At 41.6% G+C, this 27084-nt stretch overlaps 1 protein-coding gene across 8 annotated transcripts in view; it reads left to right on the forward strand.

Moving 5' to 3' along the window:
- Hth (Meis homeobox homothorax) overlaps window positions 1-26766 on the forward strand; it is a 507314-nt gene extending 480548 nt beyond the window's left edge. For 5 of the 8 annotated variants that reach the window (XM_072013316.1, XM_072013318.1, XM_072013321.1 and 2 more), the window contains 2 exons: window positions 18453-18621; window positions 19658-26766. In XM_072013316.1, coding sequence (XP_071869417.1) covers window positions 18453-18619 — 167 coding nt within the window. In that variant the 3' untranslated portion in view covers window positions 18620-18621; window positions 19658-26766. The remainder of the gene's footprint in view (window positions 1-18452; window positions 18622-19657) is intronic. The other 3 variants (XM_072013319.1, XM_072013324.1, XM_072013317.1) reach the window with 2 other exon arrangements.
- The last annotated feature ends 318 nt before the right edge of the window (window positions 26767-27084 follow it).

Genomic DNA, 27084 nt, shown 5'->3' on the forward strand with positions numbered 1-27084 from the left:
CTGTTTCTGATAGCACGAAGTCGGTCGAGTGTTTTTCATCACCTAGCTACGATTGGAATTCCAAGATTGGAGTTTTATGGTGACGATGATTAATTGCACCCTTTGCAAACTAGGGTGCTACTAATCGAAAGAGAAAATTTCTTTCTCCTTTGAGTATTTCAAAGCTTTTAGCGCAAGCCTTGATTAAAAGAACAACCTGTTTGAGATTAAAATCTTGATAACTTGCAAGTTCTATGCTCTTAAATCTTTCAATGGAGGCGTTTGTAAAAAGAAGGTAATATATGGAAGATTAGAATTTTGATAACTGACAAAGTCTTTATTTTCAAAATTTTCAGCGTAATTATTGGCTAAAAGAGCAGCATAGGGCTAAAAGCATGGTAATTAAGGAACTTTAGACGTGAGCATTTGCTAAAAGAACAATGCTGCCTGGTCACTCAAAAAATTTTTGTTTCAAAAATTTTAGCTTCCAATATAAGCGTTTGCTAAAGGGGCTAGTTTTGAAAACCATGACGCTTCTAGAACCCTAGAATTCTTCTAGAATTGTATTCTTAACAATTAAGAAATTCTTTATTTTGAAAGCTCTAAATAAAAAACATTAGACGAGACAACAATATTCCCACAGCTAGAATCTTGGTAACTTGGATTGTCATTTCCAAAAGGTTTTGATGTCAAAAGGACGAAATTCTCAGTAATTCCAAGGATCTGCGTTTTCTAGTACCAGGAGAATCTCGATTTCCGGCCAGACGTTCCCGACAAGCGCGATTTATCGCGAATCGCCTGCCACCGCAGTCTCAATAAACATGGCCGGACCCGCGTTCGATTTTACGAGACGCATTCGATTTACGCGTACCGAGAAACGATGGCCAAGAAAAGGGCAAAGGAATCAGTGACTAGCCGTGACGACTCAGTCGAAGATATCTTAATTGCCGGGTTTGCTTATTATTCTCAGCATTCGGTAGCCAAGGGTCAGCGCGAGAATATGGGAGTTCAGAGCCATAGATCACGGGGAAAGGTCGGCTTCGTGTCGACTGTCTTCCGTCTTTGTTCCACCAACCGTTCCAACCGAACGATTCCGCTCTTTCGTTTTTTCCACGACGTCTTCAGCTTCCTCTCTACGCTCGCTTTCACAGAAGCTCGATTGTCGTTTACGATCGCCTGTTCGTTTTCCCATGCTGTCAAAGATCGACAAGCGAACGTCCGTGACCGTCGACTGTTAATAGCCGGTGTCCCTTCCAGGTTCGACACCGCAACGCATCCGGCGATTAGTGTTTAATTGGCCGGCTTGTTTTTAATTCGCCTGGTCGCATGCGTGCGACGTAATCGCGTTACGGCCTGATCCTAATCGGATAGGGTTGGTGCGGACGCTTTGGGTGGTTGATCGTTGGCTGGAGCGTGGTAGGATGTTTTTTGTTCGTGCAAGGTTTAAACGTTAGATATGTGAAAGTATATTAATGTATGGTCTTTTTAATCTCTTGAGGGATGTACGTATATATGTACGTATGTTTAATATCCTTTTAACTGCTTGACACTATTGCGAGACAGAAACTTTATGGTCACATTTCGGGGTGACAGCTTTGTAATATGTTCTCACGAATTAGCGGAAGAATAACAAATTCTTCCCCTTTTACAATTAGTATAAACTAAAAATGAATGGATGATGAAGAAATGAAAATTAGTATTTCAAATCTTAAGATCACAAATCAAAATACAAATTAGAGAAGACATTTCTGCTATTGCACATAAATGCAGGACCTATGGCGTCAAAAAATTATTTTAACTCTGATAGGAAAAAATTAAAACACGTATACAGAAAATTACTCGATGTGACTTCATTTGTTATATACCAAGTTTACACTCTCTTCAAAGTCCAGCGAAAATTCAAAGAATATCAGTGGGATCTATCCACTGCATCAACCCCATCTCCTTACCTTCAACTCCGAGAGCCGAACGATCGAGACGCCTTAACGAAACTCGTACCATCAAAGATCCTGCGTAGTTCATCGAATATTCGGATCGGTCCGCGAGAACAGCCCCTTGCGAATCAGCTTGCGGACCATTCGTCACGCACTCGCTGAGAGGTCTCGGTTGATAACGCGCCCCCTGTCCCCATCCTCTTATCGTTCCCCATTGCACGCGGAACGCTATCTGACCGATGTTGGAAAGAGAGAAGGTCCCTGGAAGCGGAGTCCAGTTTAGTCCGCCGCGTGCGTTCACTACATCCACTCCATCTCACTTGGCCGGCATCCCCTTCGGCCCGTCGCAACCCCCTTGGTCTCCTGGCACATTCGATTCCCCTTTTCTCGTCGTTCTTCCCGGCCTATCCTTCGTTCTCTCTCCTCTTCTCGTCCGACCAGCGGATCGGCTGGCGTCGTCCCTTCCGCGCTGACCATCAATCAAGCTTGTCAATTTGTAATGGCGATTCTCTGTGTCCATCTCGGGAGAGCGGTCCAGACACCCCAACCCACGCTCTCTATGTTCCCTTCTTCCGTCTCGTCTCTCTCTCCACCCCGTTCGGTGCGGTTCGATCTCCGCGCCACTCTATATCTGGCTAACTCGTCGAGAAGGGGGATGGTGAAGAAGGTTCTCTTCTTTCTTTTCTTTATTTTCTTCTTTCTCTCTTTCGCTCTCTCTCTCTCTCTCTCCTCTCTTCACCCCCCTCTCTCATTCCCTTTTTCTCTCTTTCTCTCTTTTTGTCTCTTTCCGTTTTCTCTGTCGGTGGCTGGACACCAGCCCGCTGTAAACGTTCCTGCTGGCACTGATGGGATATCGGTAGATGGAGAAAAAGAGAAAGCCCCTTGGCCGTCGAACGTCCCCCTCACTTGCCTCGTGGTCCACCGGTGCGCTAAATAAAATGGATGTCCTAGGGTCGGGAATCGGGAGAAATTGCGAACACCCTGTACGTCACCCAAACCAACTCCCGAGAACGTCATCGGAAGCGCCGACGCTGACTACTTCGTGCTCTGATATAGACATCGTGGTAGATTTGAATTGGGCGAAAGATTGGGCGGTACGGTGCTCTTGCTAACCCTTAATTAGTATGGTGGTCATTTTATTAAATAGACCGTAATGATATATAATAATGAGGAATATAGAAAAAGTGGTACTTTAGTTAATTGTATAATGTTTGATGACTGATATTTTGCAAATTGTCGCGGAAGTAAAGATCGTTAGAGTTTCTCTTATATGAGAACAAAGATGATTTGAGTAACACGTGTTACGATAAGTTTGCAGATATTTGTATAGATTTACATTTTTATGCATTTTTATTAGCAGAGATTTACTTTATCTACCAAATATTATAACGAATATTATACTTTAGATATTTTTTATTATGAATTTTTATATCTTAAAATCTTCCATTTGCAATCCAGTCACCAGTTCTATTTTTCACAAACTTTATACTCTTCACGTATAATCTAAATGTATCTTAAGCCATCGTGTCTCAATAAAATTAACATCCCTTTATCCACGATATTCAAATAAACGTTTCCTGCGTCAACACGTTGTGTAACGAATTCTTTGACGAATAAGGAGCGATATTTCATTGTCTGCAGAGAACAACAATGGAGACCAAGAGGACAGTTAAAAGATCAAGGACAATTCTTGTCCTTCTCGACCATATAAGATTTTTTTTTCTCTGCGTTTCGTGTCACGTAGACGTGATATAGAGTTACTTAGAGCGGCGATCCCTCGCGCATTACGGCCCCAACGTTTGAAAGGTGCTGGATACGGCTCCTTATACGACATACATCATACGTTAATTGAAATGGGGTGCATGAGCGCCAGTCGTCGAATACAAACGACCGACTTATAGAAATGTTATTATTTGCCGGAGGGTGAGTGGAACTGGGACACAACCAGCTTAGCCGGGGAAATTGCATCCGGTCGTATTAGAGTTTCGATCAACGCGCTCAGTTTTCAGTGGTTAAACGTAATATTGAGCCGACGGAGGTTGACCGTTCTGAATTATTCGATAAACTATCAATTTCTGAAATTTCTCTGCGTCTGTCGATATTAAGATGGAATCGATAGGTTGCCTCGATTTGAGCACATTGCACATCAGTTTCTCTGTAGATATCGTTAACAAAATTCTGTGTTACATTTAATCTGTTCTGAATAACAAACGAATGTCCATTATATTTAATATTAAATCTCTGGAAGTGGGTAAAATAATTCTTAAATTTTCATAGTAATTTTACAGATTTGCTACAGTTCTTTTTTATACATTAGTATACAGCGCTGTATTTGTACGTATAACGCCATATTAAAACTGCCGGAATGGTTAAAACCATCTATTTTTAATTTCTTATAAAAATTTAATAGATTTGACACAGCACATTTTTCAGGATCTCTTTTAAATCTTTATAAAATACGTAGATTAAAGCTTGTCTCTCTTATATTGCGTATTTCTTCATATACGTTTCATCTCAACCGAATAGGAGTCTTATATTTCAGTCGTCGGTAGTTTTAGAAACTTTTATCAGGCTGTCTAAATATCCGAAAGGACAAAAATAAAAGACTATATTCACTTTCTTCGCAAGAATTCCTTCGAAAATACGCTGACCTTTACTCTTATCGTTAGATCGAAATACCCTTTGTCCGTAAATCGTTTCATCGGCTAATAACGCAGAGCTACTGATACCGCATTCTGAACACGCGGTTACCCCGTCGAATACAACGCGTCGACTAATTTCCTCCAGCGAAATCCGTGCCCACGTAAACGAGCCAAGAGGTCCATTTTGTTACCGGTTACGTTACGTGTATAAACCGGCGCTGGGGTGGCTCCTCGAGCACGGAAATGAAGTCTTGGACGGTCACGATCGCTATGAAAAGATAAGGTCCGAGTTCTCGGGGGCGCTGGACACCGCCCTCGCTTCGTCCTCCCCCTTTCCATTCGCCGCCACCCCCTCGCCATCCACCTCTGCTTTCCCCCGTCTACCGTCCCATTCTCGTCTCTTCCAACTAGATTTTTCATGCCGTGGATCGCGTCCGGTGTATCAAACCCGTACCTAGAACGTTCTGACCGTGGCTACTACGTATCACGGAGGGTGGACCTATCTTATCGGCGTAGCCATAATGGCCTGTTCTATCTCATCTCGAGTCTCGTTGACCGTTTGCCCCCTAGACCACTTTCGCCATCAAGGCTCCGCCGCAGTAATGGCAAGCAGGAAGAAACCTGGCTCGCTTCGAGGGACAGGCAAGGGGCAGGGAGTGGTATCGTGAAAACGCATCGACGCCGTTCCTCGGCTGTTAAGTCGTTCTATCGTCCATCGGGCCGTTTTTTGATTCCACGACATGAAATCTACGCGTCATCTTGCTTCTTTTCTCATTCACTTGTGTGTTGGTCTATGCGAGAATTTTCTTTTTTTTTTTTTTTTTTCTTATTAGAAGAAATATTATAGGGTGGTTTTATCTCTTATTTTTGTCACTGTAATTGTTTCCAATGAAAAGAATAGAATTAGTCTTCCTTTTTATCTTGCAACGAATATTTGGTAGTATATAAAACGAATTAATTTCTAGTTTAAAATTAATCGATATAGTGAATTGTGAAAGTGAAATTGAATAATTGAAAAATGTAATTTTATTCATGTGGCGTTTTTTTGACGGAAGTCTAGATTTAGATATCATTAGAGAGTATAAATAACAAAAAGCTAGGCATCTTTAATATGCATTAGTCCATCGTAGTATCAACGATTAGTAGTATCGTGTATTATTTTCCAGTAGTTTAAGAAACTTATAACAGCAGGAGGACAGAAACTTCTTGACTAATCCTTTCAAACAAAGTCACCTTAGAAGATCGTCTCGTCTCTTGGTTGGTGAACTTCGTTTAACAATATAAAGTACAATGATTATAAGTAAATAGGTGCTTAGAAATAGTTTCATTATAATATTCCACTACCTTAATATCTCACTGCCTTCTATCATATCTCGATCACTCAATTTAAAACATTTTCTGCAACTCCCAGTAAAAAGTGTATTTTAAAATATTCTCTAATAATTCATTAAACGCTGCCTCAACTTGGCCCGCACGCTCTCACCAAAATAAAATGCTCAGATCAATAACCTCCAACGAAGAAATTAAATTTTACACCCATCAATGTTCTTCGACCATCAAACAGACACATGCGAGAGCACTCAGCCCCTTGCTTAAAGAATACAAAGAACAAGCAGCCACAGATTACAGCGAGGAAGCCGAACCTCGAAGCAAAGTTCACTCGGGCCGGGGAGTTACTTCGCGACATTTAAACGACCAGCCAGCCGCTGCTCGGCTTATTTATGTCCGTCGTAAGGAGAGACACTTCCGACGTTTGTGGCTCTCATAACCTCCGTTTATTGACACTGTTAAGAATGCTCTCTGTAATCCAGCAGTCGGGGTGCCCCCAACGGGGCTGTTGCATCCGCTGGCCTCGTTAAAATCGTAATTCCTCGTCCACCTTTAGCCGTGCATTATTATTTCAATGCCTTCGCTTCGTCTCTTACTGCACGATGGGTGGAATTGAAAGGAATCACAGGATGACGTTCGCTCTCCAGACGCTTGATTAATCGAGGCCCGAGCAAGGTGCCGAGTGATGCGTCTTTCTGTTTGCTGACGTCCACTTTGATTCCCCGCGGGACTCCTAATAAATATTCAGAGGGAGAAACGATACCTTCGAGTGACGTTAAAAAGCGCTTTTAAGGAATTCTCGTTTCGTGTGCACGTCGAATTACATACGTTCTTATATTCGGTTTAAATACGCCAACAAATTACAGACAAATTATGATTTGCTGGCTCACAATTAAACACCAAATATCCGAGGTCTTTAACGATAGAACGATCAGTAGAATAAGTAACTTGCTAGCCTCTACGCTCGATTCTACGTCTCCCTGGGCTCTCTTCAACTTCAGCTTACGCATAAACCGTTTCCCATAAACGTAAATAACGTTCGAGAAGGCCGAGTAAGTAGCTCTTGAAGAAACGGTCGCAAAATCCAACTTAACGATCCCGTTCCTTCACCAACGACGTCTCTCGATTTGCCATATGGTATACTACGATAGCGACACGCGGGAATTCCAGAAACGTTTCTAATCCCCGAATTCGGGACGAGACGATCCACGACGATACGTCGTGCACATGTTAACTCGTCTATAGATCCCTGGAGCAGACAAAACAACGCGAAACTCGACAGCGTAGGCAGGTTCCCGTGCGCTGGTCCTCCTTAATTATCATAATTTATAGCCGATCGGTTAATTAAAATATCTAAATACCGTATAGGCCGCATAAGATCCGATAATATATATCCGAGTCAGGCGGTTGTCCTGCCGCCCCCTCGCTTCTCCTCCGTTTCGTACCTTATAAATATTAAATGTTTTATGGACCAGCAATACGCGTCTGCTCTTCCTTCTCCTTCGCCTTTCTCCTCGGCCCATACTGGCCGTTCGATCATTAATTATTTATCGCGTCAACTAAGGAGCCAGTCAGCCGCGAGCGCTCCACGGGTTTTATCGAATCGCCTCTCGGCGGATTTAGCGAATCTCGATCCGTCTGTGTCCGTTTGATAGAAATTTATGTGGACTCGTAACACACAGAGGGCGGAGGGTGAACGGTCGAGGGGTTGGAAAAAAACACTGGAGGCTGAAGAACTAGGTTAAAATATGCCAACGCTCGACGGTCTGGAGTAGGGGGTAAATTAATTTCGGCTTGTCACGGGGAGGACATCCATAAATGCAGTAGCTTCTTTGCTACCCCGTCCCGCTTTCGTATACTTGTTCCTCCTCTTCCCATTCTCTCCCTTAGTCCCCTTCCTATCTTTCTTCTCTCTCCTTCTTTCTTTAGGAAGATTGCTCTGCATCTTGTACGATAAAAATCTGTCTTGTAACGCTGGTTGCTTATGCATTCGTAAATAAGTACTTCGTTGAACGTTGCTCAAGGCGAATCGATACTGCTCTTCTCTCTGGTATACAGTGTGTCTTCTTGTTTGCAGAAGCCTAGAGTTATTGCTCTTTTCTCTTGTGACATTTTCGCGGATTAAATTTTTGTGAAGAAGTAAGAGCTTTGGTATAAAACAAACTGATAGGATGATATGATTTTCACCAGAATGAAATTAGATAAATGAAACGCCAGTAAGTAGAATGTCATAAGTAAACTATTCTTTCTGTTATAATTCCCACTTGTAATAAAAATACCTCGGTGCCATTTGTAATTTCTATTATTGTACATCTTATTTTACATTTAATCTTTTATTATATATTTGCTTTTGTATCCAGAGCATTCTTACTATAAAATATTTAAAAGTCTAGAAGAAAAGACTAGAACTATCGTAGTAGTAGCCAAGTTTTATTTATTATATATCCTTGTAACACATTAATTACTTAGTAAATAATTGAGATTGATATTTACATTTTTGTATAAAGAAGCCGCATTTCATGAAATTTCATCGATACCTATTCCCATTGCCTGCTTACTCACTTTTATCTCCACTGTACTTTAAAAAATACTGTATTCAGAACTTCAGGATTAAACTTTGCGTGACTCATACATTCAACAAAAAGAGTTTCTGACAAATTCCGCTAAAAAACAATCTTCGGAATTTTCTAAAATACACAAATGCCATATTCTTTCTCCGAACGCGAAACATCATTGCTGAAAATACAGTTGTCGTTCGATTTGCGCTATGAAACACGATCGAAGGGACTGTTCGATGTTCCGAGGGCAAACAAAGGCTCGCGTGATCTCGATTTCCCGAAGATTTGGTCGGTGTTACGGGATCTTCTGGTGCAACAGAACAGCCGGCTGGTCTCGATCGATGTCCGCCGCTGGATATCCGAGAGCAGGAGCGTAGGAAAGTACCGAAACGGCCGGGCGGGGTGCACGTTAGGAAAGGGAAGTTGCTTGCTGGAGACAGCGGAAGAAAAATAGCGGAAGTCATCGACCTCCAAGGGGCTATATATCAGAGGGCTGCAGGGGGAGCTTTGTGTGTGGCCGTTTCCACTCTGTGTACACGCTCGCCCCTCTCGCGTGGACGTTTCTGCACGTACGAGAGAAGAAAGAGGCGAAGTTAAAATCGACCAAAAGAAGGAAGAAGAAAACGTTCTTCTCGAGAGGAGAGAAAAAGAAAGACCGAGAAGAGGAGATATTAACTGAAGAAAAGAAGAAGAGTGAATCTAGGATAGTAGTCCTAGCGTTTCATCATCGGAACGACAACGATGACCCGAGTTCGCCGTTCTAGTCGATGTCGCCGACTCCTGGATTTATCTTAAATGAGACTCCCTCGAGGCTTAACTCGGCTTGGCAAGGCTAGGAAACTGCCGTGTACTCGCGCTAGGGTATGTTTCTGATTGATTAAATTCCTGCAATTACGTCGTGTCGTATATCACACTGAACATCCCCCGGAGAGGTTGTTTTAAGTCCTACCAGGGAGTATTGTTTCGTCACTCAACAGGGTTCCTTCGGATAGTGTGACTTACTGAGGATAGAGCTGTTGCTTTTTGTATCTTGAATTTGAGGAAGGTCGCGGTAGCCAGTGATTCTAGGTACGGATTTTTTAACCTTCTAGATTCGTTGTTCTATTTTGTTCGACTGTTTCTCTATTTTAACCATAGAGATACGAAGAATAGCTTTAACACGTAAATTATATTCTTCCGTGTTACGTATGAATTTGGTAGAAATATACAAATGATATGTAGATATCATAAATACGAAAATACAAATATATTATTGGTTACGAGAATATAAAAATTCATTGAAATTATGAGCAGGTTTCGAAAGTAACTTATATGGAATATGAATCAGTCGAGATGAAATGTCAAATGTCAGATAATTAATGTACGTGCTCTCTTCGGATCTTCCAACAAACCTTTACGGTTCTTGCTCGTAATTTTGGATATTTGGAATTTTGACCGAATAAAATATTCAGTATCGTATGAGATAAAGAACGGAAACCTTCAGTTGGCAAACATTGACCACGATATGCGACGTGAATTACTGCGCGATCCGCGTTTTGACAATACGATATAAAGGCTGGCCGAGCAAGCGAGCCGTGACGATGTCAACCGGTTTCCGGAATTGTTTCCATTAGCCGTTTTAATCATACCATTTACGGATCTCGTGTACGAACCGGCAATGACGTAGCGCCGCCGATTCGGCAGAAATTCATTGTGGAATCGTCACAATACACACTGGCCTCCGTGACACCGATATTATTCTCTCCTCGCCCGACGACATTATCTTCGATCGTCGTCGAAACGAACAATGCGCTAGGAAACGGTAGACGACACGACACGAGAGAAAAAGTGGGAGACGCCGTTACAAGAGAATAGATAGAAAGAGAGCGAAAAACAGAGAAAAAAATACAGCATGGGTAGTCGAAGGGAAAAAGTGTTAGGAAAAGAGAGAGAAAGCGCGCGAGAGAGAGAGAGAGAGAGAGAGAGAGAGAGAAACGAAGAGTGGGAGAGAGCAGGCAGCAGGCGGATGAGTTATTAGATCCGGCGTATCCGGTATTGCGTCGCGGATGACCAATAGTTTCATCGAGGGATTGTTGAAGGTTCCGGAGCACATTTCCGGTTTCCGCTCCACGAATCACTCTTCCCTTTCCCCGTCTTCTTCTTATCCGTGTCTCGACTCCGCAACCTCTCGGAATTTGCTTGCCCGTGAACGACAAGGGCTGCATAAGGGGAGAGGGAGGATTTTGGCTCCCTCTGCTAGCCACTAACCGTGACGATTTTCTCTCTTCCTCCTTTCACGGGACTCGAAGGTAGTTTGTCTCTCGATGTGTATTACTGTTCTAGCAAAACATTATTGAAGGACCATTTTGGGTCTCAAATTGTTGATATTCTTAAATTTGGAGTACATGTTAGAAACGTATATCACGATGATATACGAAGTAACATGATGTGTTTGCCACTTAGTATTAGAAATTAGAGACGTATATGCAGTATAACCCCATTTATCTGAATTCGTCGAAGGACAAATGGTTCATGTAAGTAGATCATTCATATAGTAGAAAGATTTAAATGTTCTTCGTTAACTATGATTTTTTGTCGATCAGGTTAGATAAACAATACATATGACATAGACACTCCGTCTTCAATTTCAAGTGCGTCAAGTCGTTTGACCAAACGTAATTTCGTCGAATCTACGTTCGTATTCATCAGCGATTAACTACAATATTCTTGCAGAAAAAAGAAATTCTAACGACAATCTTCCACCATATAGAACGTTAGAATATGTCGGTAAGACATGGACAACTACTGCACCATATCTCAACTTTTCCAAGAAAACAGATCCATAGCACTCGCTCGGCTCGCAGTCGGTTCCCGTCGCTAATTAAGTCGTCAATTTCGGTGGGAGCTCACGGGGGGCGGGTCGAACTTGCCGGCTCCTTTAAATCTTGCCGGAAGTTCGTTACTAGACTCGGCCACGGCGTGAACTCCCCGGGAACTGATGCTTGTTACTTAGACTGCTCATATTTATCACGGTTCTCGGCTGGTTCTCCTCAGGCTCGGTGGTCGCCCTTCTTCCGCGGTTTTCACACCGCGTTCCGCCGGTGAAAGCCCCTGGCAAACTCCTAGCTGCCGCGCTCGCCCGGGTTATGCCCTCTCCGTGGCTGGAAACCGGGCAGGATCTTCGAACTGGAACTCCAGCCGAAACTCACGGTGTCGCCGGGTAACTAAGTTCAGAAGCTCGGTTCGCCTCGGTTTCGTTCACCTTCCACCCCTTAACCCCTTCCCGCAAAAGGATTCCACGCTCGTCTTGGTTGCAGCCGGTCTCTCTAGGCTTCGACCTCTTACCACGGTTCCGTAGCTCCGGATCTACGTCTGAAACGCAAGCAGCCATCCAGCCGCTGGGCCACAACCATAAGTTACTAATGTTGTTCCCGTGTTGGCGGGCGAACGCGCCACCGAGAAGGCGCACCCCCAACCCTTTTCTCCCTCTATACGCTCCCGCAAAACGGATTTCGAAGTTTTACCTCGTTTCCGAGGGGATTATCTTCGCCGGTATAATAGATACGCTTTAGTGGCTGCACGAAGGTGTCTTTCCGTGTTTTGCGGTTTGCTCCGGCACGCTGATCAGAGGTAATCGCGGACGAAACTTTGCGCGAGAGGAAATCTATCGCACTGCGCTTGTGATGCGGCTGTTTGATCTAACTTTTACGAGTTGGTTGTGTTACGTGGCCGAGCAATAGATTGTAGTTGTTGTGCGTTATCACATTTTTCTAAATAACTAGAGACGTGGAATTCCTATGAAAATTTGCCTTTTAGATACTTTGTGTATTTGAAATATTATTGTGTAGGTGTGGTTTTGTAAAATTACGCTAAGAAGAATATCAGACGTTCGATGAAACTTTTACGAGTTTCTTGTCGTGTATATCCTCTAGGTAGGGCTAAAAAAATAGATTGTGCATTTTAAATATCAAATGTATTCTGTCTATTATCAGAAATTTTCGATAAGGAGGATAGCGATAGCGTTGCATCTACGATGCAATTATGTGACAAGGCATTTACTATTTTGTCATTTATGTGTATATCACGAGCAAACTGGATGTTTATGCAAAATTTATACATTTTTATGATTATAAAATTCATAAATATAAGACGAATAGACGCTCGGTAGAGATATATTTTTCCGTTTAAATATCGTAATAGCTACTACATTATGGACATTTTGTATAATTTTGTACATTATATATTCACCACATTCTTTGCATACATTCTCTACGATCTTGCACCTTCATATATTCCATAAACACATAAACATCCGCAACGTAATGATAAGATTTTGAATTTTACCATTGCTAATTTTACTTCCAGCCTAATTTATGTCCACTAATTACAGCTTGTTTCTTGTAACTTTTGACGATATTGATGTTCATTCGTAGATAACGATAGAGTAAACGTGTTTCGAGATAGTCCATCCTAATTTTTTTTTTTTTTTTTTTATTTCATCGAATTTCATCGACTCTCGATACATACGGTTGGGGAACCGTCTCATAAATTTCGCCAGTCGTTTCTGCATCCGCAGTGGCTCACATAATTTATCATCGATTATAACGATGCACAGTTTAACGCGTCCTTATTAATCAATTCGCTGGCTATTTATTACGCGGCCGGCCAATTTGTAATCGTCGCTAATTCAGTCATTATTCAATTCTATAAATCGCCAGACGTCAAGGAAACGGAGTATTGACACTTCCCTCGCGCGATCTTCGCTTTGAATAATCTGCCTCTCTTTAATTTCATAGATCTGTAATAAAATATAGTACCGAATATACATAATTTCATTCAGTCGATTATTGTTATATTAACGGTGATTACGTACTCGAATGTGTATGTTAAAGTGAGCAATCTGATAGAATTAAAAATGATACTGACTGAAGATCGCGTGAATATCTCAACAAGTGATCCGGACAACATACAATATATAGAAAAAGTGTCGCGTGGAAATCTGGCTGCGCGTAGAATTTCTGTCTAAAATACAATAAATCGGAAATGTAGAATAGAATCTTCCCTCTTGGAATCTCATTTTCTTATAGAACTGCGGTGCGATTGAAAATTGGAGCAGTTTCGTGCGAATCATTGAAAAGTAGAATATGTTCGATAAAAAAATCTTGTATGAATATCATGACATAGACAATGACATTACATGTTACCGGTACGATCGATGTACGTCTTTATTCATTTATTGAAGTATTCTGCTTATTATTTGGATATATATTCACAATTATCACTAAAATCAGAACAAACATAATTCTAACGCTATTCGAAGATTCAAATTCTTGGCCTGAATCGTCTTGACCCTTTAAACGACACACCAAAGTTACTCCCAGGCGCATCCTCGACATACTTTCTCGCAAGTTGCCGCGTCTGCAATTAACCTCCTCCTCCAGGAGCGTCTCTAAAATAAATGACCGGCCACCACGGTATTGCACTCGTAGTTTCGGTGTTAAACCCCTTCGAGGAGGGTCCGAAGCATGCCTAGGCGAGAAACTTCGCGGATTTACGCGCGTTAGTAACACGCTTCGAGCTAAGTGCGAGCTTTATTACGTTGCGTCGAGTTTTCCTCGTTACCAGTGTGATCCTCTCGTGTCATTGGTCCATCGGTCCTCGAAGGCTTGCACGTCTCAAGCTTGAGGAAAGGTAACGCGGTATACACATTCGTGATGAAGGGTCCTCGGTTAACGAACTCCCTCTACGACTGTGAAGTGCTATCTCCACGAGACTCAAAAGCGTTGTAAGAAGTGCCATTAAGGCGGCGATCATATCCTCCGATAGTTCGTCTTCGTGTATTAAAGCACGATGAAAGGTACGAAAGCGTTCGAGATACTCTGGAACCTGACGATCTGGAGATACCATCGATCCTTTTGTTCTTGATTCGATGATGGTCGATAGCGTGGTTTTGTAGGCTTCGTCATTTGAGCTACGATACACCAAAATAGTGAGTTATACAGGGTGTCCGAGAATGTAAGTTATTTAGGATAGAGCTGGACGCTGTGGAATATCGTAATTGTATTTCATGGTTTCAGTATACGATAGTGTTAGTTCGTTTCTTTGTATCATTTTGCATCTGATTGTTTTTGTATATAACTTATATTGAAATTCCTCTGACTTTACCATTATATGATCACTGTATTCCTTTCCATCTTTTATAATGTATCAGTGGGACTTTGAATCAGTAACATTGTTATTTACACTATCGAGAGAGTTTCCTTGATTTCGTACAAATATTTCAATATCACGGTTAGTCTATGAAAGTGGTTCCTATCGCAATCGTTTATGGTTTTTACGCTATTACAATGACTCTATTTCGAAGTAACAGATCCCTATTTCAATATCATTCTGAATCATCGCAAATTTAAAATCACGTTCTCGTATGAACTCCTTATCGACTTACCATTACAAGACTGCAACTTTCAACAAAAACTTGGATCATAATCATCCACCCGAGACAAGTCATACGAGCATACCGATCGTTTTACAGCCTCTTACGCCTCATCCTGCTCGAACAACGAGGAGAAAAACGAGAATTACAAGCTGAGATTGCAGCATCCGACAGGAGACGAGCGAACAAACGTTCGATTCGTTTCCCCGTGTGCGATCCCGCGGCGAAAAGGATCGGTAAGAGCCGTTTTCCACCAATCACGGGTGCATGGAACGATTATCAGGAGTTCGATGAAACAAGAGGGCCCGAGAACGATTCCTTTGAGCGTCTTCGCGTTGCCCACGAAGGCTGTCATGGAATGTAATCTCGCGTTATAGCCGCCACGATATTCCACTAACGAGGGACGCACGCTTGTAGTGTGATTAAACCGCGCTATAACGCAGCGGGGCGTCCCAGGACGTCCAGGACCGGCCACAGTATGGGAAATTAAGGAATTGGCCGCGCGGGAGGCGTTCGAAGAAATCGCGTACTCGAGGAATACGCCACTGTGCGCGTCAGCTTCTTGTCTTTTTCCCCGTGTGCAAATTGCATCGTTAAGCGCACTCACAGAGTCCCTTCTCTCGATTATTCCTCGCGAAATCAGTCGCGAATCGAAAGTTACGTTCGCGTCGATCCAAGATGAAGAAGAGGTGGAAAGGGTGTGCGTTTACTGGGAATGTGTTTGGTTGATGTTACTGTGAAGTTGCTTGAATATGTTCTATAGGATCTATCGGACACCATGATTTTGTTATTTGTGCTGGAATCTTTTGAGGAAGGATATAAATTGGTTCAGAATACTGTACCTAATTTCTATTCAATCTAGGGAATTAAATTAAAATTAATTGAGTAATGAAGGATGTTTTTGAAAGAGGATGGCTAGAGCTTATATATTACATTTATTTGTGCAATATATTAAGTATTATTCCTACTTTTTATCTTTTCAAATATATATGCACGAAAGCAGATGATGTATGACGCTTTACGGATTCGTTATAGAAGAGGGTTTTCTATATTTCAAAACAATTTCAAATTAAATGAAGGAGTGTCAGTAAGTGCTCAGTGGGTGATCCTACAAGTCATCTATCTCAAGCAAATTAAATTGCATTCTACTAGTTACTTAAAATTCTGACCATCTGTCTAAACCTTTTCACTACTTTGATTTAGTATAACTAACATATTTTCATAATATTTCTTGAAATGCATATATTATCAAGAAGTGAACAAATTTATTTCAATATAGTAAATGACAAACTTATTTTAATGTAATAAATTGCTTCTTCAACATCTTCGTCGCACTTAGCAGCAACAAGGAAATGGTATGCTGGTTCATCCCTTTGGGTTCTTTATTTCAATAAAGAAACGAAGAGGGAATTGAGGTTACGATGAAATTATTTGCGTGCCATCGTCGGTGCTCCCTCGTCAATTTGCAATTCTTTGAGTTCCTCCGTGGGGTAGAGCGAAAGAATCTCGCGGAGTATGGAATTCGCGGCAGAAAAACACGCGTCCGGCAAAACGGAAAAGTCGTGGGATGGATAGAGAGCGGCGAGGCAAAGAAACACTCGCGATAATTGTGATTTACGGTACGGCCGCGAAGCAAATCGCGAGGAGTCTGTTTGCAGCGCGTCACGTCCTAGAATTGTCTGTTCCTTGAATAATATAGAGATAAATATCGCACTTATTTGATTAATTATCAGTTGCGAAATTTGTATGGAAATTATTTTCGTTATTGTAAGAGAATTTTCGATAAAAATCTTGCGATTGCGTTTAAGGATATTAGCCTCTTTTCTTACAATTTTTTCAGTATCTACTTAAGCGGACATTTGTTATTAGCTACTGTACCGTATAAAATGCAAAAATGCTGAAAAATTAGACATAATTATTATCTAGTGAATCTTATTGAAAAATTGAAGCTACAGATTGAGTGTACGTTACGTTTTATTCTTCGAAAGGGAATAACTATCCATGCCACTGTAATTAAGCGAATCTGACCTAAAGAAAAATCAAAGTATCTCAAAGAACGCTCCGTACACGCAATAAACATGGCGCGTTGCAAAATCTGTTAATTTTATCGTTCTAAATACCGAACTTTCAAATTACAATACCCGTCAGCGAAGATGAAATAATTCCCCTTGAGATAAATCACGAGTTATTCGAAATTACTTTCGCATACAGCTATCCATCCAGATTATCGCAATCTCCAGCACCCAACACACCTCCTCTATATATATATACATATATCATCGCTATTTATCAACACGTGGAACAATTACTCGCATTCGCTGTAGTATTTTGCCAAGAAAACTAGACTTAACGCAACAGCCTGACCCGCACAAAGGATCTCGCAAAACGAGCTCGTATTCGACAGGCAATAAACGACCATACACGAGCAATATCGTTCCCTGGGAGATAGCTCGACCAGATTTGGCATAAGAAAGGCTTAGAAGAGTGTTCGACAATGGCCGGCCTCCGGTACGAGATTTCGAGATGACGCTGCCACCGCTCTCTTTCTTCCCATCGTCCCATTTGCTCTTCGTCTCACCGCGTATTGGTGCCCGAGGGTAGGACGCAATCAGTGGCCTTGATTTATCGCGGCAATATACATTAAGATACCGACATTAAAACTAGGGGAGCCTCCCGTGGATTCCTGCTCCATTACCGCTTACGAAAAGAGAGAGGTGCTGTCGTCGCGTCGACCGTTTCGATATACGAAGACGAAGATTGAATCCCCCGATGTCGAGTCCTGAGTGAATTGCTGGCGTCGCGTGCGTTTCCGGTCCGTACCTCTTTCCCGGTATTAAGGTTGCGTGGGGGATGGATCTTGTTTTAGATAGATAAATATATTGATATTCTCGAGGAGAATCCACTACTTTGGATATTCCCTATCTTTCGAACAGAGATGATGAATTTTCTCAGGTGACATGAACGCGTCGATGTAGTCGATGTCACGAATATTCATTACCGTTTCAGTTCTTAAACAAATTATCGTAGTTCTTTAAATAAAAATGGGGAGTTAATTAAGTTTGAGTGAACCTTGCCGTGGACCTTCTGTATACTGTGAATAATCGTGAATATAGCAGTTTAAATGTAGATTATCGCTCTCAAATAAAGATTTTGTTGCGTGGAAAACTTGCAGCATACGATAATTTATGGCAAGACGTCTAGTGATTCGGAGTAGTTATCGAGGTTTAGAATTAATCATTTAGAAGAAGCGTACATAAAACTACTCTAATGAATGAGAGATTAGAATAGAATAAAAGATTCTAGTATCTTTGATTCTTCCCTTCAATATCTAATATATCGCATCAACTGCTATTCCCCTATTATCCCCAAAATTAAAAAAAGAAAAAAAAGAAAGAAAGAAACAGAAGCGTAAGCACGTGACATTGACTGAGAACGATACACAGCTCGTTGGATCGTATTTTTAAATTCACGAAAACGTCATTGGATTTACCGCAGGGAAGAAAACGGCAAGCGAATGACGGTTTCAAGGGATCCAACAAGCTTTTCCAATATCCCCTCGCCAATTACAGGACAGTGATCTAACCGTAGTAACGTGTAGTGTTTCCGCCATTGTCCGCAGGTCCGAGCGGGGCGTACAGTCCGGACGCGACGATGGGTTACATGATGGACGGACAGGCGGCGAGCATGATGCACCGGCCGCCCGGTGATCCCACCTTCCACAATCAGTACCATTACCCGCCAGAGTACTATGGACATCACTTATAAAGGTACGTGGGAAAGTAGTTCGGCCGGTTCCGTGTTGTACGTGCGACGTCGAACACGACACCGGCGGCCATCGTTGATTTGATAATCGAGTCGGTGACGAGCTCGATGACGATGGAAAGATTGATAGTCGGAAACGAAGATCGAACGGATGGTTAAATTGGTAAACGTTAATGAAAACTCGGATAAAGGGTTGAATTTGATGAAATACATGAAACATCATTCTTATCATTGGGAAATTGTAAGTATTTCTTGATATTACTGGTGGAAATGATATTGCGAGGTCGTGAATGGATGTCTTAACTCGTGAAAGGATTTTCAATTTCTTGGACTTTGCTTGTCTTTTTATATTATGTGACTGCTTTTGTTATTGCGTTCGATATCATTTTTTGATTTCGTGACTCTGAAAGTTCCTGATTGCAGAAATTAAAGTATTAAGTGGCTATATAGAAACAGACTGATTGTAAAGAAATTCTTGAAAACTTGGAACGGGAAAAGTATTTCATTGAAACTGTACTACTTCCAATATTTCATCAAGATTGAATGCTATTAAAGTTCACGATATCTCTCGTTCGATAATAATTCCAATAAAAATTGTCCCATTTTTCAAGGGCTTGTGAGAACATTTATTGACAAAAAGTAATTTACGACTACATTAAAAATACGCGTTCTTATTTTTAAAAGATATAAACATAGCGTACAATTGAAACTAGACTCTCATGTCTCTCACCAACCTGAAAGTACTTCACCCCTGGAAGCACATCGATTCTACCTCCTAACAAATTTCACGGCCTTATCGTCTCTTTTCCGCCAAGTCCGACCAGAAGACTTGTACAAATCATAGATTCTCGTACTATTTCAAATTACCGTTCAGTCAGTCTTGAAAACTTCCGGATATAACAATCAAGTCAATAGTCAAACAATCCCTGAATCTTCGAAAATTGCATATACAAAGCGGGGAAGAACACTTTTTTCCATCGTCCTCGGGGCAAGTAGAAAACGAACGGTTTTATTAATAGAGTATAATTTGTCATATTGCAGCAGTAGTCGCAAATGAAGGTAGGCGATGGAATGACGATTCTTGCGGAACGGGAAACGTAGCAGCGTGACGAAAGCGCAGCGTGCTCCGGTTGGCGTTTAGAGCAAGGTGCACGGGGGCAACGAGGAGCGATTCGTCGCCTCCGGGGCGTGATCGACGCGGAAGCGGAGAGATATTTCTCGGCAGCGTCGCACGTCGAGGCTCGTGGTGCCGGCTGCTCGAGCCAGCGGACGGTGGCAGCGGAAAAACAGCCGTCGGTCCGGTTGTGGCTCGGAAATCGAGTATCGAGGCGGGGCAAAAGAAACTCGTGAAGAACAGGAGAAAGAAAGAAAGAGAGTCAAAGGACAGCGGATTCGTTCGCCAAAGCAGAGAAAGGCTCCGTTCGCGGAGAAGGGCCGACACGGGGCGTGTGGTACGCGTGGAACCGGAAGCAAGATGGCTGGAGAGAAAGAGAAAAGAAAACAAATGGCGAGAGACGCGCGGCTTGAAGGGACGAGAGTACGAGGAGCCGCGTAATACGATGGAAATTCATGTGATTGTTCTGTGTACAAATGTCGCGGTGTAATATTGTAGTGATCGAAGAATTTAAATGTTAAATTTTAATACGGTCGCGATCGAGCTATTATTAATTAACAATTATATAGAGAGGACATTGGGGGCTACGAATGAAGTAACCTCGAACAGAGTGATATAGGCAATTTCTAGCGGGCATGTGTACATTAAGAATGAGTGGTAAGAAAAGCGGGATAAATAAAAAGGTAGAAAAATACAAGTAACGAAAGTGGTAGAGGGGGTTGGAGAATTAAGGCAAACTCGGTGCTCGCGAACTCAGATCCGATTTAATTAATAGATAGATATCCACGTGCGGAGAAAGGCGACGAAACGGAAAATTCGGGAGTTCTGAAGGCACGATACAAGGAGAAACTACGGAGAATGGAATTCAATATGATCGAGCGGTATATATATATGTATATATATATACACACAAACGCGCGCGCGCAGATGCGCTTCCATGTGTATAGATATATATGGGTGTATAAATAAATATATATAGGGAAAAGAATTTTAGATACGTGGTGGGTGGCGTTTCGGAAGCCTACTAGAAAATGAAAAGAGAGGAAGATAAGTGCGGGGAAAATTGAGAAATAGTCGGTTCGAATGTTTAATATACGCATGTACGCGCGATCAAAACGTAAATGCGAATCCGATAATGAAGAAGGGTGCGAGGGTAAAGAATATAGGCAACGTGAGGAACTGAATGGAACAAATTTAAGAATAGAGAAACATAAACGAACGAAACAAAAGGACGCAGCAGAACAAAAGAGAAACTTTTAGGACAGAAGAATGAAATCGACGCGTGTGCCGGACTCGAGCGTCGATCACATTCACTTGCATATATATATAGGTGACATTGAAATTTGTACAGTTATTAATTATAAATGAATTTACTAATTAAAGGAAGGAGTTATCATATAATATAAATATATACATAACAGACACACACACTGAAGTAACATGTGCGCCCCCCGCCTCCCCCGATTGTAATATATATATACAAGCAAGCGTTTTAATTGGACTTTGGAACGATAATTATTCTCGTGTGTGTTGTGCCGTGTTCGATGTGCATACTGGACCGAGGAGACGCATCGAAAGAATAAAAAAAGAAAAGAAGCGGGAAACAAGAATAATAGGTTAAAAAAAGCAAAGAAACGGGTGGCAAAAGCGGATAAAGTACACCGAAACAGACATGAGGATGGTGCGCGAAAATATGTGAACGCGAGAAAGGAGAATAGTATACGCAAGCGACAGTTGGTGAGGGAATATGTATATTTATATATATGGAAAAAGGTATATATATAAATATAAATAAATATATTTATGTATATACATATACACATATATACACAAAAATATAGATACCTGCGAGAGGATCAGACGGTTCTTCATCATTCTACTCGATGACACAGTCAGATCTCTCCTCCCTGACCTGTCCGACTCCACACGTATAGAAAACGATACACACGAGTAAACACACACACACACACATATAACATATACAACGATACAGAGGAAAACACATAGACACAGGCGTGCATAAATTGAGCGTTATTACCCAAGCCCCGTCTCCCCGCACCGTAAGGATAATTACGAAAGAAAAGGAACTCGCGAGAATCTAAAAACAGGCGAATTACATACGACCTACAAGTTTAATTAATATAATATATTGTGTATATATATAAATAGTTAATTGAACTGCGGCGAGCGTGGGAAGGGAGGAGGGCAAAGGAAAACTCAAGATTGGCAAGGCTTTACGAGAGATGTCCGCGACCGCGCAGATTTCTCTCGCTCTCGTCTTTCCGCTCCTTTCTTTTCCTGTCGTTTTCTTTTCCTCTAGCAGCGCCGCGGGGAGGTGAAAGGGCTCGGTAATAAACGGAAAATCTGTGGACCAGTGAGATCCTTGGCGAACAGTGGAGGTTGAATCGGGAAACACGTGCGACAACGAGGAGTATCGTATTGGAACACATTGGTTGGTTTCTTTCGTTCTCGTCTTTTCTTGGTTTGTAATCCTTCCTTTCTCCAATTAGTCACTTTTTGGACACACACACGCACGCAAACAAGCAAGCACACACACACACACACACACACACACGTATATATATATAGATATATATATATATATGTATATATATTTATATATGCATATATATATCATATCATATCATATATATATATATATATGTGAAATAAATATCAAGAGCTTAAAGAAGATACTATTTATTTCATTCAGCACTATTAAAGATAATCGAGACGAATGTCATGCCCTTTTTTATTCACCTGTGTCTCGAAACAGAACGAATTGGCCCTATAAGACGTAATCCTTCTAGTTTGGTTTCAAAGAGGAGAAAACCCGCCCATCGATTTAATTTCTGTATCAGTGGAAAAGTTTCTAGGAAGACTTCCTACGATACCGCAGTGAAATTCTCGAGTAATCTAACGACACCGCATTGTGCCTCGGGCAAAGAGAAACATTAAAAATCAATGAAATTTCGAGTATTGCCAACGATCCAAGATTGGCTGTATCTTCGTTGAAATTTTTTCCCTTTCCAGGAATAAGTTTGGAAACGAGATCAAATTTCGTCCGACGCATCGGCGATCTTTCTACGAAACTGTTAATCGGTATTCAAGATCTATCGAAATGCCATTAGATTCTCGAAACGAATGCAGCTCGTGAATGTAATCGCTGTGTATATTGGATGGAACGAGCCTTGGAACTGTCTCGAAACAGATCGTCGAATAAAATCGCAACTATAAGATGGGCCACTTCAATCTCGACACTTTTCTCGACACTTTTCTCGTCCTTCCCGTACCGTTTTCCTTTTAGAAATTACTTACCCCGTCGTTCATACAATTTTTTTAACAAACTAATTGACGCAATTACGATGCTGAAAATTTCTTTAGTGAACAATTTTTATTTCGTTACGAATAATTTTCCAAACATTGATTCAACGTTTAATTCTATCCGGTAGACAAGAAACGTAGAAAAGAATCGAAGAAAGAGGGAAAGAAAGAAGCGACATGCGCAGAGAGTATATACAAGCGAAGCGAATTTTTGTGATGTAAGGATAAAGGAGAGAGAACATGAATTAGAGAGAAAGAGTTAAAAATTTAATTAAATTAAACGTCGATTATAAATCAACGCGTGGAAGAATGAATAGCGTGAAGTTCGAAATAGTTTGTCCTAGGTACCTGCCGATAATCGAGTGAATTACTCGATTAGCGACAGATAACAGAAGAAACGGAACGCAGGTAAAGAGAAGGGATACTGTGAGAGAGGCTTGGGAAAAAGAAAATGCGAACGAACGAAAGAAACGCAGAGCATACGAGACAAATTTTATCGATATTTTCAATACGCCCGCATACACGCAATTCTTGTATAAAAATTTTAATGTAAACACACTGCTCTTGCCGCGAGTCGTGACATTCACGAGAAAATCGATGCTGTCGTTTCTCGTTACCCCTGTTTGATCTCAAAATACGATCTTTCAAATTGTATTCGCGAGAAAAATCAATCTTCTACGGAACGATAACGCGAAACGACGCTCGATTTTTTTCTAGCCACGGTCGAGCGGCGTATTAGTATACTGAAAGAAAAAAAAAAATGATAACCTACGTATACCGAAAGACTCAGGTGCGAGAGAAGTCAGTTATAGGTCCTGGTTAATTGGTGAAATTCTCGACACTCGTCGAGATCCATCGCGACCGATTTTCCGATCGGTGAGCGCGAGCACGCGTGCGTAGCTCCTCTTCACGAATGCGACAATCGATCGTGCGATCCTTCATCCGCGAATTTTTTTCCAAATTTCGACAATTCGAATCTGTCACTTGAAACGAAAAATACGAAAACTAAAAAAGAAATGTATAAAAAACTGAAAAAAGAAAGGCAGAAACATGAAAATGCGTTAGCACCACGTTTTCCCGGTTGAAATTTCTCGACGACCTGGTTACCTGGATACATCGTATACGAGAAAACGCGAAAATAGTAAAATCTCGCGCGTTCGAAATCATCCCGCGGCTACGATGTGTTTTTTAACATTTTGATGCGAATTCTTCCAATGTTTTTAGTAAGAGCTTTTTACGACACGGGACCGAGACTTTATACCATTTTACTGAATAAGCAGCGTAGTTCCCGTATACGTGGAATATTTTCGTTTATATCCGAATTGGATCTTGTCGATGCTAGAGGGGACGATTTCGCGACGTCCGGTGAACAATCGTATAATACATAATCGATTATCAAATACGAGACAATCATGGAGACGAACGCGGATGATGGTCGACGAAATGATGCGTGATCGAGCACGATCGCCTACGGAGTGAACCGGTTTTATGAATTCTATTTGTTGAATGATATATTGTTTAATTTTGTTAATGACCGCTCCGTCGATCGTTTTCGATTCCGCGCCGATTCGTCGTCGCGCATACGAGAAATTTCAATGGGAATCTTTAGCTAGAGCCTTATCAAAATCGTTTTACCAAACAAAATGAAACAAAATTTCCAAACAGATGAAATTATAAAACGAGAATGTAAATTAGCAACATTGGGCCGTCGTTTCCATCTGTGATGAATTTCTCGAGTAGATTGATACACGGTAAATGTCCCGATTTACCAGCGACTAGGGACTACGACAACGACGATTAAATTATTTTTTCATGAAGAAGATCGATGTCCGATGAAAATCCCGATGGAACAAACGCCGGTGAAACGCTCGTCGGCGCATTTCCGTAGCAGCCTGCGAAAGTGCAACGTCCATGGTAGACTCGCGTACGAACACGACTCCGTCTTTTTACCCCGCTCGCTGACACACCACCCCCGAGGTCGGAGAACGCGATCAATATTTTCGTGGAAATGCCCGGCGACGCGTTACGCGGCGAAGAAAAGAGTAAAGGGGGGAGAGGGAAAGAGGAATAAACAAAAATATAGAAAATAAAAGTAGGATCGCATGAACGATTAACGAAAAGAGCCTATACAAGGGGTGCGAGATGTATAGGCGTGTAAAAAGGGAAATGAAAGAATGAAAGAAAAGAAAACATAATGTTGTAGCACTTATGAAAGGAATGTGAAGACGGCGGCGAACGGACGACGTTTATTGGCTGTTCGTTTTCTAAATAAGTTCACCCAATTGAATGAATCATCGCCTTAAAAATGTATACGAAGTAACAGTAAGGTATCTAAGTAATAATCATGTTAGAAGGTAAAGAAACTTAAAACAAAGATTTTATGAGCGACGACAACAGCGGCTATAGGGCAACGAGAGAACGCGAGTGAGAATGAGAGAGAAAGAGTCTGAAAGAAATCGAGTGGTAGCGAGACAACGGTGCGATCGAAGAAGAAATAAATGCTGTGTATGAAAGTAACACGTGAATGAACGAGCGAATGGAATGAAGCGACTAGGAAGAAGTGATGGACAAGGAAGAGATGGCGCGAAAATGTAAAAAAGGGAGAAGAAGGAAGAGTAATGTATAATTATCGTGTAATTACGAAAGAACGACGATATTAGCAACGCGTCGCCGGCGTTGGCGGCGATGATCATAATGACGACAGCGATAACGAGTGTTGGGCGGGGTTTGTCGGCCACCTGAAGATCGTCACTAATCGTCATTATGATCATCAGGCGATAAAATGATTACGAAATAATGCTGATGATGATGCTATTCACAACAATGATGATACTGATGATGATATATGATGATGATTATGATTATGCTGATGGTGACGATGATGTGTATAGTAAGCTAAAAATTTATTATATCGGTATGGAATCAGATTTTTTCAACTGTTTGCGTATTGACGACCTATTGACACTCTTAAGTAAAAAAGATTAAAAAATGCAAAAATAAGAGGAACGGTAAATAAATTGAACAAATAAAAAAAAAAAAAATGGAAAAAAAGAAAACTTAATCGAATCGAACTGTGTTCTGTATTTGTGAAATCGGGAAAAAACACCGCTTCTTCGATCGTTGTTTCAGCACGATTGTGATAGCGCGACGACGCGGAAATTACGATACGCGTGTGGTTGTGCGGGAGGTGGTTCCTCCTTCGACCCCTCGAGAATCCCCGGGGCGAGGATGTTCGTTGATCCCTCGCGTCGATCTACGTATATTCTCACCTCTCTCTCGAGCAACTCAGAGCGAAAGAGAGAGAGAGAGAGAGAGAGAGACGCGTGTGAAACGGAACTAAAGGAAACGCGTAGAAACAGAACAAAACACAGTGAAACGGAAACTGATACCTGTCGATGTAAAATATTAGTATTAACATATACGTGGGATTACGTGCACACACGCGTCCATCCGTTAACAAGAAAATGTGTCTGGACACGCGCGTACACGCGTCCCCGGCTTGCGTAGAGACGCGTGACGGCGTCTCTGGCATAGAGGGAACAGAGTCGATCAATCGCGTGAATTGGCCCGGATCGATTGTGTTCAAAACACTCACGGATCGCAACGTGATGACGATGAAAGGAAGGACGATGTCAAAGGTGGTCTATGTTAGAGAGTGTCCATTGTATAGTGTTTTTTTGAAACGTGAGCATTAAATGCTACATCTTGTGTACGCCCTCTTGTGTCCAGTCTTATTTCACAGTGCTCGCGAGTAAATACGTTGACGTGGGTGTGATGCTCGTACGCCTCGTTTTTGAATATGTTTTTCTTTCTTTGTTTTTCCTTTTTCTTATTTTTATTGGTTCTTTCGTAAGACTCTTTCTGAAAAATGTTCGAGGGAATAGTACTGCGCGGAAGAAATCGTCCTTCAATTTTGTTGGAGCATCACGCGCGCATCGCATTTTATCACGAGTGACAAGCCGTTGCTCCAGTTCCTTTTATCCCGTCTACTAGAAGTCTACGGAACTTGGCCGATTTTCTTATATTCAAA

Source organism: Bombus fervidus, chromosome 11, assembly GCF_041682495.2.
Source record: "Bombus fervidus isolate BK054 chromosome 11, iyBomFerv1, whole genome shotgun sequence".
In the NCBI taxonomy this organism is placed as follows: domain Eukaryota; kingdom Metazoa; phylum Arthropoda; class Insecta; order Hymenoptera; family Apidae; genus Bombus; species Bombus fervidus.